General features: G+C 36.2%; 3 protein-coding genes across 4 annotated transcripts; 1 reads left to right on the forward strand and 2 right to left on the reverse strand.

The window, feature by feature from the left end:
* Positions 1–135: 135 nt before the first annotated feature.
* MAPKKK5 (mitogen-activated protein kinase kinase kinase 5) lies at positions 136–3,994 on the reverse strand. 2 transcript variants are annotated; one of them, NM_126084.3, is made up of 11 exons: positions 3,285–3,994; positions 2,545–3,198; positions 2,358–2,445; positions 2,194–2,256; positions 1,920–2,083; positions 1,754–1,829; positions 1,566–1,625; positions 1,349–1,474; positions 1,039–1,257; positions 869–948; positions 136–710 (listed from the first exon to the last, which is right to left on the reverse strand). In NM_126084.3, exons 1-11 carry the CDS (start codon positions 3,725–3,727, stop codon positions 533–535), a joined length of 2,151 nt encoding a protein of 716 aa, NP_569040.1. In that variant the 5' UTR covers positions 3,728–3,994; the 3' UTR covers positions 136–532. The 2 variants fall into 2 exon arrangements, with proteins under 2 accessions (NP_569040.1, NP_001330515.1); NM_001345806.1 differs by having other exon boundaries at positions 136–739.
* Positions 3,995–5,553: 1,559 nt separating this feature from the next.
* AT5G66860 (Ribosomal protein L25/Gln-tRNA synthetase, anti-codon-binding domain-containing protein) lies at positions 5,554–7,270 on the reverse strand. The gene is made up of 3 exons (NM_126085.4): positions 6,710–7,270; positions 6,462–6,591; positions 5,554–6,030 (listed from the first exon to the last, which is right to left on the reverse strand). The coding sequence occupies exons 1-3, from the start codon at positions 7,097–7,099 to the stop codon at positions 5,801–5,803; spliced, it is 750 nt and encodes a 249-aa protein (NP_201487.1). The 5' UTR covers positions 7,100–7,270; the 3' UTR covers positions 5,554–5,800.
* Positions 7,271–10,352: 3,082 nt separating this feature from the next.
* On the forward strand, positions 10,353–13,309 carry ASL1 (ASYMMETRIC LEAVES 2-like 1). Its single transcript, NM_126086.7, has 3 exons — positions 10,353–10,717; positions 11,160–12,231; positions 12,853–13,309. The coding sequence occupies exon 2, from the start codon at positions 11,189–11,191 to the stop codon at positions 12,128–12,130; it is 942 nt and encodes a 313-aa protein (NP_201488.1). The 5' UTR covers positions 10,353–10,717; positions 11,160–11,188; the 3' UTR covers positions 12,131–12,231; positions 12,853–13,309.
* The last annotated feature ends 117 nt before the right edge of the window (positions 13,310–13,426 follow it).

Here is a 13,426-nt window from a genome sequence, read left to right on the forward strand (position 1 = left end):
TTTCTAGTTTTAAGTATTTACAATATATAACCAGTTTTTGAATTCACCAATCACAAATTTTTATTTATTTAATCTATATTTCTTGAGTTTAATAATTTAATTTATAAATGTCAGTTTAAATCCAGCGGGAGCTTTCCATATTAACTACATCATAATCAAAGATTCGAGAGAAAAAAAGTGAAACTTTTAATCAGAGATTAATTTTGTTTTAAATGGATCTAAATCTAAAAGTGGATACAGACCCGAAACCAAAGGTACACAAGACGTCGTTAAAATAATTTATACACAACTCTCTCAAGCAAAAAAAAAAAAAAAAGAGGAAGAAAGAAAAAAGCTTCTTCTATCGATTCAACATTGAATTATAATTTTACAGACACAATATTCTTCATCTACCACCCACAGGATTTTCATTTCATCCCAATCGTATTCCCCCACGCGACCCCAAACTCTAAATACGTACATTGACATACACTTACGTGTACAAGAATACGTATAGAAGTAGCTTCTATTGGTTAACCTCTCGAGCTGCAAATCAAAGGTGATCTGAAGTGACGCCCGTTCTTCTCCTGTCACTGCTGCTGGGCTTAGGTCGTTGGGAAGGACACGGGCTTGGGATAGCCTCCAGAGTGGAACGAGGAGACAGACGGTTCACGGTTCCTGTTAGATCGGGAGACCGGTACTGTTGTTGCTGCTGCTGTTGCCCACTTTCACTGGAGAAAAAGAAGTACGTGTGAAGAAGCTGTAGAAAGCCAAGCACACACAAACAAACAACAGAGAGGCAAAAACAAGAACACAGGTTTCACAAACATGTTTCAGGTTCAAAAAACAAAACTTTATGCCAATGTAACTGTGATGAATGATTGATTACCTCTCTGAGGATGTCATGTTTCTAGCTCGCGGGACCTGGTCTAGTTTGAAATTTGGCTTCTCCCTTCTACTGCTTGGTTCCTGTCAATTTGCAGGGGGGGGATATTTTGTTATTTATGACATAGGGCGGTCCATGAGAGAGATTCACGCTTGTATTGAGGTTTTGCTTACCGTTATGTTCATCCCATTAAATAATTGAGAGACATCACTGTTGCTTGGTGAGGTTGGTTGCAAAGAGTTCTTTAGGAACCGGTGTTCTAGCAACATAGATGCGGTTGGTCGCTCAGCTGGGTTTCTCTGGAAGCATAATCTCAGGAAGTCTTTACCCTCAGGTGACATTGATTCAGGTATCGGTGGGCTATCTCTCATGACCTTGAACATAGCTGCAGCCTATGATAAGGCAAAGTTGATACAAAGAACTTTTTAGATATCAGAAGAAACAAAAAACTCTCTTTAGTAGAAGGCATATGTGTATGCTTACCCCTTCAAACTCACTCCAAGGAGGCTTCCCAGTGAACATCTCAATGATTGTACATCCTAAACTCCATATATCAACAGCAAAAGCCAGATCTGGGTTGCTATCTTTTTGCATCACAGCTTGCATGAGCTGTGTGAGTAAACGTATATATTAGTATATATATATATATATAGGGTTTATAGAGTCTAGTTTATTTCAAAGATCATAGAACAATGACCACCTCTGGTGCCATCCAGTACGGGCTTCCCTTTAACGAGAGATCAGCTCTTTGTCCAGTAAGCTGAAGAATATAAATAGCAACTTTATTATTATAAAACGGAAACTAAACAAAGAGCATGATATTCACATTCGACTCATCACTTAAAAGACAATAAGCAGCAATAATACTAGACAGGATATAGAACTCACGTGTTTAGCCATGCCGAAATCAGCAAGCTTGACAACCCCAGAAGCATCAACAAGGAGATTAGCACCTTTGATATCCCTGATAACAAAAATAGGGAAACCAATATGCTTAGGTTCAACACTAGAACAATATTCACCAAGATTGATTACAGTAATATTGTGACTTTACCTATGTACAGTCTTTTTATTGTGCAAATAAGCCAGCCCAGACAAAATGTGACGAGTAAAATTGCGAACAACAGATTCTGTCATGGTGCCGCAATGATCACGGATATATTTGTTTATTGAACCCGGGTGAACATATTCCAGGTATATAAAGAAACGATCTTCTACCTGTACATGCACAATCAGAGAATTGCTCAATGAATTTTCAGCCACACTGCCTTGGGTAGGTAGATTATATATATGTAAACAGAGGATATATAAACAGATTGATTACTCACTGTCTCGCTACCAAAATACTGCACAATGTTTGGATGTTGAAGGTTACTTAGAAGTTTGATCTCCTGAAATAAATAAATAGAAAGCTATAAGATATATAACAAACGAACAACCAAACACAGCCGTGACTGAGAGCACTGGGAGAATTGTCTCTCCTGGAGGTTACCTGCTCTAATTGCTTTATACACTCTGCGGATTTGGGGTCATCAGGAAATAGCTCAACTTCTTTCATCGCACACAATGCTCCAGTTTCGCTGCAAATGAAAAACAACTCAGGATTGCACTAAAAAAGAAGAAGCATATTGGCACTCAAAAACTGTAGGAAAGATCATACCATAGAGAGAAAAGACTACCTGTTGCTTGCAACGTAAACACTTCCAAAAGTACCACGACCTATTAGCTTCCCTTTCTTCCACTGGGAATTCATTGGGAATGAATCCAGTTTGAGAGGAGCCTGCGGGGACGGAACAGAAGCAGCTGATGAAGAGGAACAAGTAGCTCCAGGAGGGAGAGGCAAAGGATGAACATTGCAGCAATCACGTCGCCCATTCGTAACATCAGTAGACAACCTCGGATGCAAAGGTGAGGAAACACTATCTCGCGGTGGAGCTGAGCTATCAACCGAATGCAACGGTGAAGATGGTCTGCTAGGTTGTGGGCTTCTGATCTGTTTCCGTGGACTCCGAGGTTGTGGACTATGGATGGGAGAATTATCGGTACTAAAGGCAGTAATATCATAAAATGCAGGAGGAGGAAGACCAGAGGTATCAAGTGGCATATCTGGAGCAGACCAAGCTTGATTGCTTTTAGGAGGCAAATAAAAAAAAGGCAAATCGTGGCCAGTACTCTTCCTTTGTGGACTAGGCACAGGACTCATGTATGGACTCGTTGGTGCACTCATGGTTGGAATATTCACCCAATAACCATTTCTGTTTCTCGGACTAAAATCTTGATATGACGAATTCTCCGTAGCTTTCCTCGAGTCACGGGCAAAGCCGCCATTGACGCTGATTAACACATAAACAAACACATTTGAATTGAGATTATAAAAAAATCTCCAAACCCTAATTGATATAACGAAATTGAAATATACCTGGTGAGAGGAGGACCAGAAGAGGTGCGATCAGAAATAAGTCTCTCGGGATCTCGATCTCTGTCATCCAATCCTCTAGCGTTTGCGGCATTTCGAATCCCGGCGACCTCCGGTAAGGGGAGAGGTAAGGGTAAGGGAACGGCAGAAGGAGAGCGAGGAACGGCGGTGAAAGCGCTGGGAGAGCGAGTTAAACCGGAATCGAAGGTGGAGGAAGAGGTAGAAGCACGACGTTCTCCCAACAAAACATCGTCATCCGTCAAGTGACGAAGCTTCCGCTGACGGGTGAGCCTGCCACGGTTAAAACGAAACAAGCGGCGATGAAACCGATCCCGATCCTGATTACGATCTGGATCCGGAGATTCAGAGTAAGAAGCCACGGGTTTTAGAGAAGAAGATGGAGAAGAAGAAGGAGACGAGAACGAGATTTGCGGAAGCCAACGCATAGCGAGAGAATCATGGTATGCTCATCAGGTAGAAGATGTGAACATGAATCCTTTATTATTTCTCTCTTACGGAATTAGAATCGAGCAGAAGAAGAAGAAGAAAGACGGAGATGGAGGCGATGACGATGAGGATCCATGGAAGAACCCAACGGATTTAACAGAAATAACAAAAACAAAACCAGAAAAAAAAAAGTATAACGAGGAGAAGAACGAATAAATGATTATTTTACTTTTTTATTATTAGGACCAAATATGTTCTTTTTATTTTGGGAAATTTATCTTTTAGAGGCGGTTTACGGGTTTAGTTCGAGTTTTCGTGACACGGTTTGCAACGGCTTTTTCTGGTCTTTTTCATTTTCGCCACTGTAAAAGTATATATATTTGAAAATTCATTTTTAGAATATTTGACCATATTTGACTTAGTAATTTGTAAATCTGAACTTAAATTCGTATATTAATTTTAAAAAGTTAATTTAGAAGTTTATTTGAATTAAACTATTTTGTGAGTGGTATATATCATATATGAACACTAAAATAAATGTGGTAATTTCTAATTTATTATTTTATGTAGAATATATTTTACTACAAACGTTATTCACTTTTCTTAGTTTTTGTCTCTACATTAATTTTTTCTATTCATTTTCAAAGTTCATCTTTTGTCATGAACCTACTCCATCATCCACATTATTATAGCATTAGATTGTTTCTTCATTTACATAAAAGCATCACACACACACACACAAAGTCTGCAAAAGTTTTACCACAAAAATATACTACTAAAAGTCTATGATGTGAAAGGAAATATAAAGAAAAAGATGCGAGAAAATGTCAATTTGCAAGCGTAAAGCCGACTCCAATGTAAAACCGTACTGTACGGATCTCGAGGCATTGACTAAAATTTAAACGTGGTTTAGGTCCAAGTTAACCTTAGTCATTAGTTAAGTTAAGCCACTTTTTCGTCAACAAGCTTTTTATTTATTTCACTTTATAGTATAGTATTTCTGATATATTCACTCTACTTTTACGTTTTCTATTCTGATCCGGTGGTAATACGCAAGCCGCAGGATGCTTCCGTTCAAAGATCTTTTCCAATTTTTGATCTAGAGTTCAATGACAAACCACAATAAATGCAACAGAATTACAAAAAATTAAATACTTGACGGAAAGAAAAATTCTAAATAAGTAAAAGTCCCGTATAGATCAGTCAAAGCTAGAAAAAGCAGCTGGAATATTCATTTCTTCCTGAAACGGAGATCTATCCGAATATAATAAATTCGTATGTAAAATGTTTTTTGGATATAACCGTGAATTTGAAAAATGAGACCATATGAATTCGATTTCACATGCTGTATGTAAAAACAATCATACGAATGAAACGGATCTAAATGAAAATTCGGTCTTGAATTTTTAACGAAGACTGTTATTTACTAAGAATTTCCCACCAAAAAAAATAATAACAGAAAAAAAATGAACCAGAAAAAGGAGAAAAAAAGAAAGAAATGGAAATTTCGAGTTCAAGCGAGGGAAGATTCCGAAGGTCAACTACATTTTTGGCAAGATTCCACAAAACGTCAACGGTCAAAATAAACCAAATAATACGTGGCAAATTTATCTGGTCACAACAAACGACACGTGTCATTCTTAGTCCCAGACTCCCAGTTACCACTGTTCTGGACCAAGTCGTCCCAGTTACCACTGTTCTGGACCAAGTCGTCCCAGTTACCACTGTTATGGACCAAGTCGTTGGCTCTTATTGTAGTCTTAAGTACGACCCATTCAAATACGAGATGATTTTTACTCACTAGTATTATCAGGCTATCAGCTAGTCCAAACCCATTTAATTGGATATTAGTGAAGTAACAACATACTTAACGATGCAAAAAAAATTGATCTGGGTCGTTCAAAAACCCAAAGGCAAGTAGAGGGTTTAAGTGTTCTTCCACTTGAAAGGTTTATACAAAAAGGGTTATTCTAAAAATCTGCTTCTTTCCTCTGAGAATTCTACAAATGATCATTTTTGTATGGAACAGAAACTTCAGAGAGACATTACATTACTCTTTTCAAAGACTTATTTTATGCTTGAACAGCTTCTGGTTCTTTCACCGGGCTTGTGGCGACAATCTTACACACGGGCATGGTTTCATTCTTGCTCAGTAGCTTCAATGATGGATGAAATACAACGTCTTGCAATAACACTTTGTCTTCAATGTCCAGATTGCTCACATCTACTTCGATTTTAGATGGAATGTGCTCAGCTGGCCCTAGTAGTTTCAGAGTGCTTCGGATTGTCCGCAGGTTTCCCCCTGCTCACAGTAACAGAGACGATCAGATTTAAACTAGGAACATTCATGAAACTAGTCTATGTTACCCAATGAGGAAAAAGGTGAAAATTTTGCTCTACACCGATGAGAAAAAACACAAACACATCAAATATCTGGTTTCTTAGTTCCTTTTACCATTGGAATGCAAACTTTACTATCAGATACAAGTGATAGATTTCTCTTTACAAAGCTTAGCTCGATCAAAATAATGGCTGGATAGCAGTAAAACAGAAGCACATGAGCACTAGCCATGCAAAAACAAAGACAAAACCGATCTGCGAAGTTCTCATCAGTATCAAGGCCAATACACAGAATACTACTCCTATCAGTTCTACATGATTTCTCAGTAAGCATAACCTGTGAAACTAGCTGCAAAAAAGGCAAGTGATGCGAACAAAAGAAGAAACAGTTACCTTTCTGGAGACCAGGACAATGATCCAACCCTTTGAAAACAACAGGAACATCAACCTTCAACTTCTCCCCATCATCAGCCCATACGAATACTAAATTAAGTATCTTTCCAGTTTCTTCGTCTCTATGAACCTAACAGAAACACCAAACCATTCTAATCCCATCACCAAATTCACTCACAACATCTGCATTTTACTAAATTCATTATACGATCGCGATTGAAATCGAAATGAGTGGAAGCTAACAATACCTTGAGGGGAAGTACTCGACCCGATTCAACAAGCGTCGACGAACCCTGACCAGCTCGGATCTGAAGCTGGAAAGTGGTAGAACAGAAGAATGGGAGACCAACAGAGTCAATAATAGACTTGATCTGCTTCTTATCCGCCGTCAATAGCTGCTTCCTCGACACGCCTCGCTTCGAAGCATCAGTATCTAGAAGCGATTGCGGGAAAACGACGGCGGGAATACGACCAATCGTCCGATCCCGAGCCGATACTCCTCGACCCGTAGCTTCACGTGGAATCGCCTGGATCGTCTGATACTGATGAATACATCGAATCGATCGACCGAATGAAGAAGCCGGAAGATCAGCCACCTCCGCCGTCACGGATCTCAGGCCTCGCCACCATTTCGCCATCTCAGTGTGGTTTAGAGTTCGATGTGACGTTAGGGTTTGTTTCCTTCAAAACTCAGGCGTTGGAGGGTTTAAGCTCTGTGGGCTTTCTATGGACTATATACATTGGGCTTTTATTGGCCCATAGTGTTATTTTATCATTGTTTCGGCCTTTTTTCTTTTTTTTTTTTTTTGGGTTAGAATGTAAAAAGACAAGAGATCGTTTTTGATTTATCTTAATCGAAATTTGCTTGTTATCCAGTTATATATATAACTACACAATAATATGTCGATTAATATGATCACGAATAATTTGGTCGTGCATTTTGTCTTTTTCGTAATAACAACATTCTTTCATTGTCTTAGTTATGATTTTTCCAAAACCGTATCAGTATGCAGTTGCTCACACGCTAAGCTTATATATACGTCCATAGGCCAAAGATGCAAATGTCCATATACTCCATATACCTTCTCTGATTATTTAATTTTGACTTATTTTCTTACCAACCAATATTACTTTATTTTTATATGTTTCTTTTCGTGACTTCAACCCTCTCTAGTCTATTATTCTCGTTTTGCTCATGATAATTGTGTTTCATACCCTTTTTTATATATATAACATTTCTATGGTTGCAAGGTAAAATTGATGTTTTGTTGACAATAGCTAGCTATATATGTTATGCTTATTTCATATGATTATATTGTATCCACCGTCTAATCTATTCACACTTCAGATTAGTTGTTTTTGTAAGACTGTAACTAGAGTCTAGAGGGGAGGAGACAATCAGAATATTACAATAAGACTCACAAAAAACAATAATATCATGCAAATAAGAGACGGTCCATTGCACGTGACAATGTCTATCATAGCAAATAACAAAGTCAACATGCTGACAATAATATATAACAAACCCAACGAATTTTCTAACTTTTAACCTTTCAAATATATATTTGTTTTAGAATGAGACGAACGAATAGTGTTTTACCTTATATCTCAATTCCTTCTTCAAATTAGATATCAACCACAACAAGTCTCACGCCACAAGAAAGAATAACGAAAAAACAAAAAAAAACAAATATTCATATTTACAGGATAACTACTCATAAACAAAAATATACGTCTTTAGAACAGAAAATTAGTCGAGAAGCATATCTATAGTACGTTTTAAAACAACTGTAAAAAAAATGGAACAGTAAATTTAAAATAAAAATAGAAATAGTTGTGCTATTTAATTTCTTATTTAGTTGGCTAAGAACATGTTCAACAAACATGTATATATAACCAAATTATTCGTTAATTTATATAATTTTATATTGCATCATTAAATTTATATAATTCTTATTGTTTATAAAATCTTTATTTATTCATAGAGCGATGATATGATGTATTCATTTATCTTCTTTTTGTCTCTTCTTAAAATTGTTCCTACTTTTAAACTTCCGTCTTATTCGATTGGCCATGGATGACGTCATCCAATTGGTTCTCTATTTTCGTCGTTCTACTCTCAATAGTTTATTACAGCAATGCCATCGGATTTGCACGAATGAAACAAGTTTGTATGTAAAGTATATAGTCTTCAGAGGTCCACGTCTTAAAGATCGGATCTCAACTCGTAGATTTTTTTTTGTTTTCTTTTCAAATGTTTTCTAGTTATTGTTAGTTTTCTATAGTAAGATTGTTTTTTGCAGTGAAGGTTTCCCAAAACTGGTTTGTGAAATATTATCAAAAGAACTAATTAAAATGTATAATGCGTACGAGAAAAAAAGGAAAGTATAATGCGTACGAGTACGTATGAAAAGTGCCATTGTATACCAACTTTTAACGCCAATCCCTTTTTCCTTGTACATATTTTTCGTATGCAACTTTTCTACGTTTCTACGTTAATTTTTTGCCTAGGTTTCATAAAACTCAACGATACAAATGGGAGAAAAGTGAAAACCAATACTCTATTATTTTTCTATATGGGTATTTGTGCACCCTTGAAACTTTTGGTTTTTTAATGATTTTCTGACCTAAGCGTTATCAAACTAAACTATATACACTATGACTTTTGTATTCTTATTTCCTCATCATTTTTAGTTAAAGTGTATAAATATATTCTGTAAATCTGATATAAGAAATACTAGTCGATTGTTTTTTGTTAAAAACATTAATAGTCGAAGTTTTAAAAGTATCCAAATCTAATTTTTGAAAAAGAATCTTGATCGTTTTCATGGAAAGATTATTGTGAAAATTATATGTTTGTTTGCAAGTTAAAAATGCCTACGCGTGAACGTGTCCTTATCATATAAGCAACCAATGAATTGAGCTCATTGATACAAGGTTTGATATTATTCGTTTTATTCACTAACATAAAGTTTGAAATTGAAATCCTAACTAAAATATATGGATTATCGAATTTTGTGGATCAACAAATTTAAGAATTTGAATCATCCGCTTTAATCATATACGTTGCATATGGATACATATGTTAAGGGCATCTAAATCCTTCCATTTTGTTTTGAATCTTGTAAAATTTTAATAAATGAATTGATGAGACCAGACGAAAATTTGGAACTCCATAGTTTGGTTCTGGCGCACGTGCGGCAACTCATAGTGGGCTTTGTCTGTAACTACGATAATACCCCTACTAATGGCCAAAAATTTGATATAAATTTACTACTTTATTTATATCAACAATGAATGCTTAGCTTACATTTATTTAACGAAGTTTTTTCTAAGAAAACTTGACTGAATTACTGCAATTAATTATAAGTTTCGCAATATAGATTTAACAAAAAAAATACGTACTGTATTTGTATCAGTGATGAAAACACAACCATGTGCAACATTAGACTTGTGTTGAACATAACGAAGCACTTTAATTCCATCTCCAGTGGGCATGTGACCTTAATCATCTTACTCGAAAGTACGTACTGTATTTGTGAATAACATAAAACTTTATACTACTATTACTTAAGTCAAATACAAATCTAAGTTTTGATTCAATAATTGGACGTTGGACTGAATTGTCACAAAGATTTTTGCTGACTAAAAACAAAAAAATTGGTGTATTCGTGGGGCTGACTTTTTCAAGTAACAGTGTAACGATTTCGTATCAATTTATTTTTAGAGTGAAAATGACTTATCTCGAGACGAAGACAGCAGTTAGAGAGGCTAATTAAGTCAAATTTAAAAATGAAAATAATTTCAGGGATAAATCTGTCATTACATGTACGGTTGCTTAAAACTTAAAACCCAAATTAATAATTATGAGATCCAACGGCGGCAAATCACCCTCTCTTGTAATCTCGACGGCTATGGTTTGTAGCGTATTCACTAATATAAAAGATCGTCTCCGTCATTAGAAAAGCCTTCCTTTTTTTTTCCCATTTTCTTCTTCTTGATGATCTTTTATTGATTCTCTCTTCGTTTTAAAAAAATCTTCAGCCTTAGGGCAGAATAAATCGGAGATCAGATCCAATAATCGGGTTTTTCTGGGTTTTCTCAGAAACCCTAGACCCGATAGTAACTTCCTACTCACTCAACCTATCTCTCTATTGATCATGGAATCAAACGATGAAGAGAGTGAGACACGAAGCTAGCAACAAAAATATCATAAAGAGGGTTTTGGAAAGGAGAAAGATTCGTTTTTAATTGAGGTAAGTTTGATTTTTCCTTTTCTTGATCGATGATTTGATTTAGTTAAAAAGTTTGATTGATATTGATAGATTTTACTTTGATCGTTTATGATAATTTTTAGTATCTTGTTTTAATTTCTGGAATCTGTTGATCTTCTTCTTCTTATACCTTGCCTTGTAAACAGATCTGAAAACTTCTATTGGCTATCTTGATCTTGGTTTATAATCAGAAAATTGATTTCTTTTTCCTTCTATTTCACTATTCTATTACTTGTACGGAAATTTTCGTTGCACGAATCACGATAACATTTATTTACAATCTCTTCAACTTCATAGGGTCTCTCATCTAATGACTTACACGAAGCTTCCTCGATGCATTTATTTTCACGATCCCTATTTCATTATTTTCAAGAAAATTTATTAAAAGAGACTGAATCTTTTTATTTCTTTATAATCTTTTCAGGCTCTCAAGTCTGAAAAGAGACAAAAAAAATGGCGTCTTCAAGCTCTCCTTGCGCAGCTTGTAAATTCTTGAGAAGAAAATGCACACAAGAATGTGTATTCGCTCCATATTTCCCACCAGACCAACCTCAAAAATTCGCATTCGTTCACAAAGTCTTTGGAGCAAGTAACGTCGCTAAGCTTCTCAACGAGCTTGCCTCTAACCAAAGAGAAGACGCAGTGAACTCTCTTTTCTACGAAGCTGAAGCTAGGTTACGTGATCCGGTTTACGGTTGCGTCGGTTTAATCTCAATCCTTCAACATCGTCTTAAACAAGTTAACCACGATCTTGAAAACGCTAAGAAAGAGCTCGCTACGTACGTTGGTCCTCAAGCTATGCTCCCAATTCTTCAACCGCATTTCATGTCTCTACCACCTCAACCGCAACGACCGTCTTCTTCTTCAGCGTCTGTGTTGACTCAGCATCATCATAACTTGTTGCCGATGATGGCTATTCCAACAGGACAACTGTACCATCAACAACAACAACAGATCTTTGAGGCTCAGCAGTTAGCAGCGGTTGCGAGAGAGCAACAGAATGAGATGTTTAGAGCTTATGGAGGAGGAGGAGGAAGTAGTAGTCCACACCATCAAAACCAAGCTCAAGCTGAGATTTTGAGGTTTAATAATGGTTTTGACTCTGTACCGGCCGGTTCAGTTACGGTTACTGGGTTTAATCAGTTAAGTTCTGGTGGTACAGCGGTAACCGGAATGTCTCTTGGAGGTAACTTTGTTGATAGTCCTTCGACGAATAATAATTACCATACGGATCAGCAATTACACCATCATCATCAACCGCAACAACATCATGAGGCTCAACTATTCATACCTTCACAATCTTCTCAGCCGCTACCGCTCCAAACGCAGGAGACGCAAACGCAGACGCAGCCGAATTCGGAGAGCGAGGAGGGTAGAAGGAATGTCATTGGTTAATCTCGCTAATTGAGGAATAATAAAAAAGAGGGATACTAAAAACAAAGATACGGCCTTTGACCTTCTCGCTTGCTCGATAAACTCTCAAAACAATCCCTAAGGTACGTGGCAAAAAACTCGATTTTAAGTTTCAACCGGATAAATAATTAGGGTTTCGATATTTGTTTCATATAGTTTTTTCTTTTCATTTTCTCTGCATTTTGAATGTTCTTTATTTATGGTATAGTACAGTTACAGTGGTACAGAGGAGGTTTTGCTCTTTATATATAACATTTAATGAAAAAGCCTTGTCATTTCTTCAATAACTCTCCTGCTCTTATAGCCATAGCCCATATTTTTAAACTACTTCCTTTTTGTTGGATTCTCTGAACAATAATGCATTAACTAACCTAGTTATTATTAATAATTTAGGGTTTAAAAGAAAATAAATCGTGGTGGGTCACATCACTTCACCAATTCTTGATATGGTAATTATTTGATATATGTTGGCTTTGTTCTACCTACTAGAGATGAAAAAGAGAATTTGTGTGTATCAGAGTCTAAGATTTGCTTACACCTTTCTGTCTGGAAATCTTTTAAGTGTTGTCCCAGAAGATGCACTTTATACTTGCATGTATTATCAATTTAGCATCAATCGCATCGATCAAGTTCTTTATATTAATAATATTGTTTCTTAAGTCTCTCTTTTGGTTTTACTTATATTTCCTCGACTTTTCTTGCAGTTGGAAACTCTGACTTTGCTCAAGGCATTATGGACGCAATCGAGTTTTTCTTTCTTCCTGATTTTGTCGGACGTCCAACAGCGAAAAGACACTCACCACGTAAAAGTCAAACGACTAACAAAGAAGTCAGCTTATTTGGTTGATTTTGAGTCCTGCAGACAGTTTTGGTATAAAGTATAAACCAAAGGCCTCGTATCAATTTGAACAAAAGATCTCCACTCCATCCCGAAACAAATACTACCTTGCTTTTTTTTTTCTTTGTACCCTATTAATATTTTTTTGACATTTCTTTTGGTTCAAGTAAAAAAAAGGAGAAATTAGTGTTTTTGGTTGCAAATCTATTTGTAAATTAGATGTCAAGAGAAGTGTTACTTGCCCTAGTGGTTTATCACATATCCGACGTCAACCGGAAATATTAAATTAAAAAGTATGAATAATCTATCTTTGTATATCCGCATTTACATTTTTTTTTGTTTCTGGAAAAGTATCGATCCTGTTATATATACCTAAAGTTTAAAATGCGAAATAAGAAACAAAAAGAGTTTAGTTTATGAAAACATTATCATAATGATAC

Source organism: Arabidopsis thaliana, chromosome 5 (assembly GCF_000001735.4).
Source record: "Arabidopsis thaliana chromosome 5, partial sequence".
NCBI lineage: Eukaryota > Viridiplantae > Streptophyta > Magnoliopsida > Brassicales > Brassicaceae > Arabidopsis > Arabidopsis thaliana.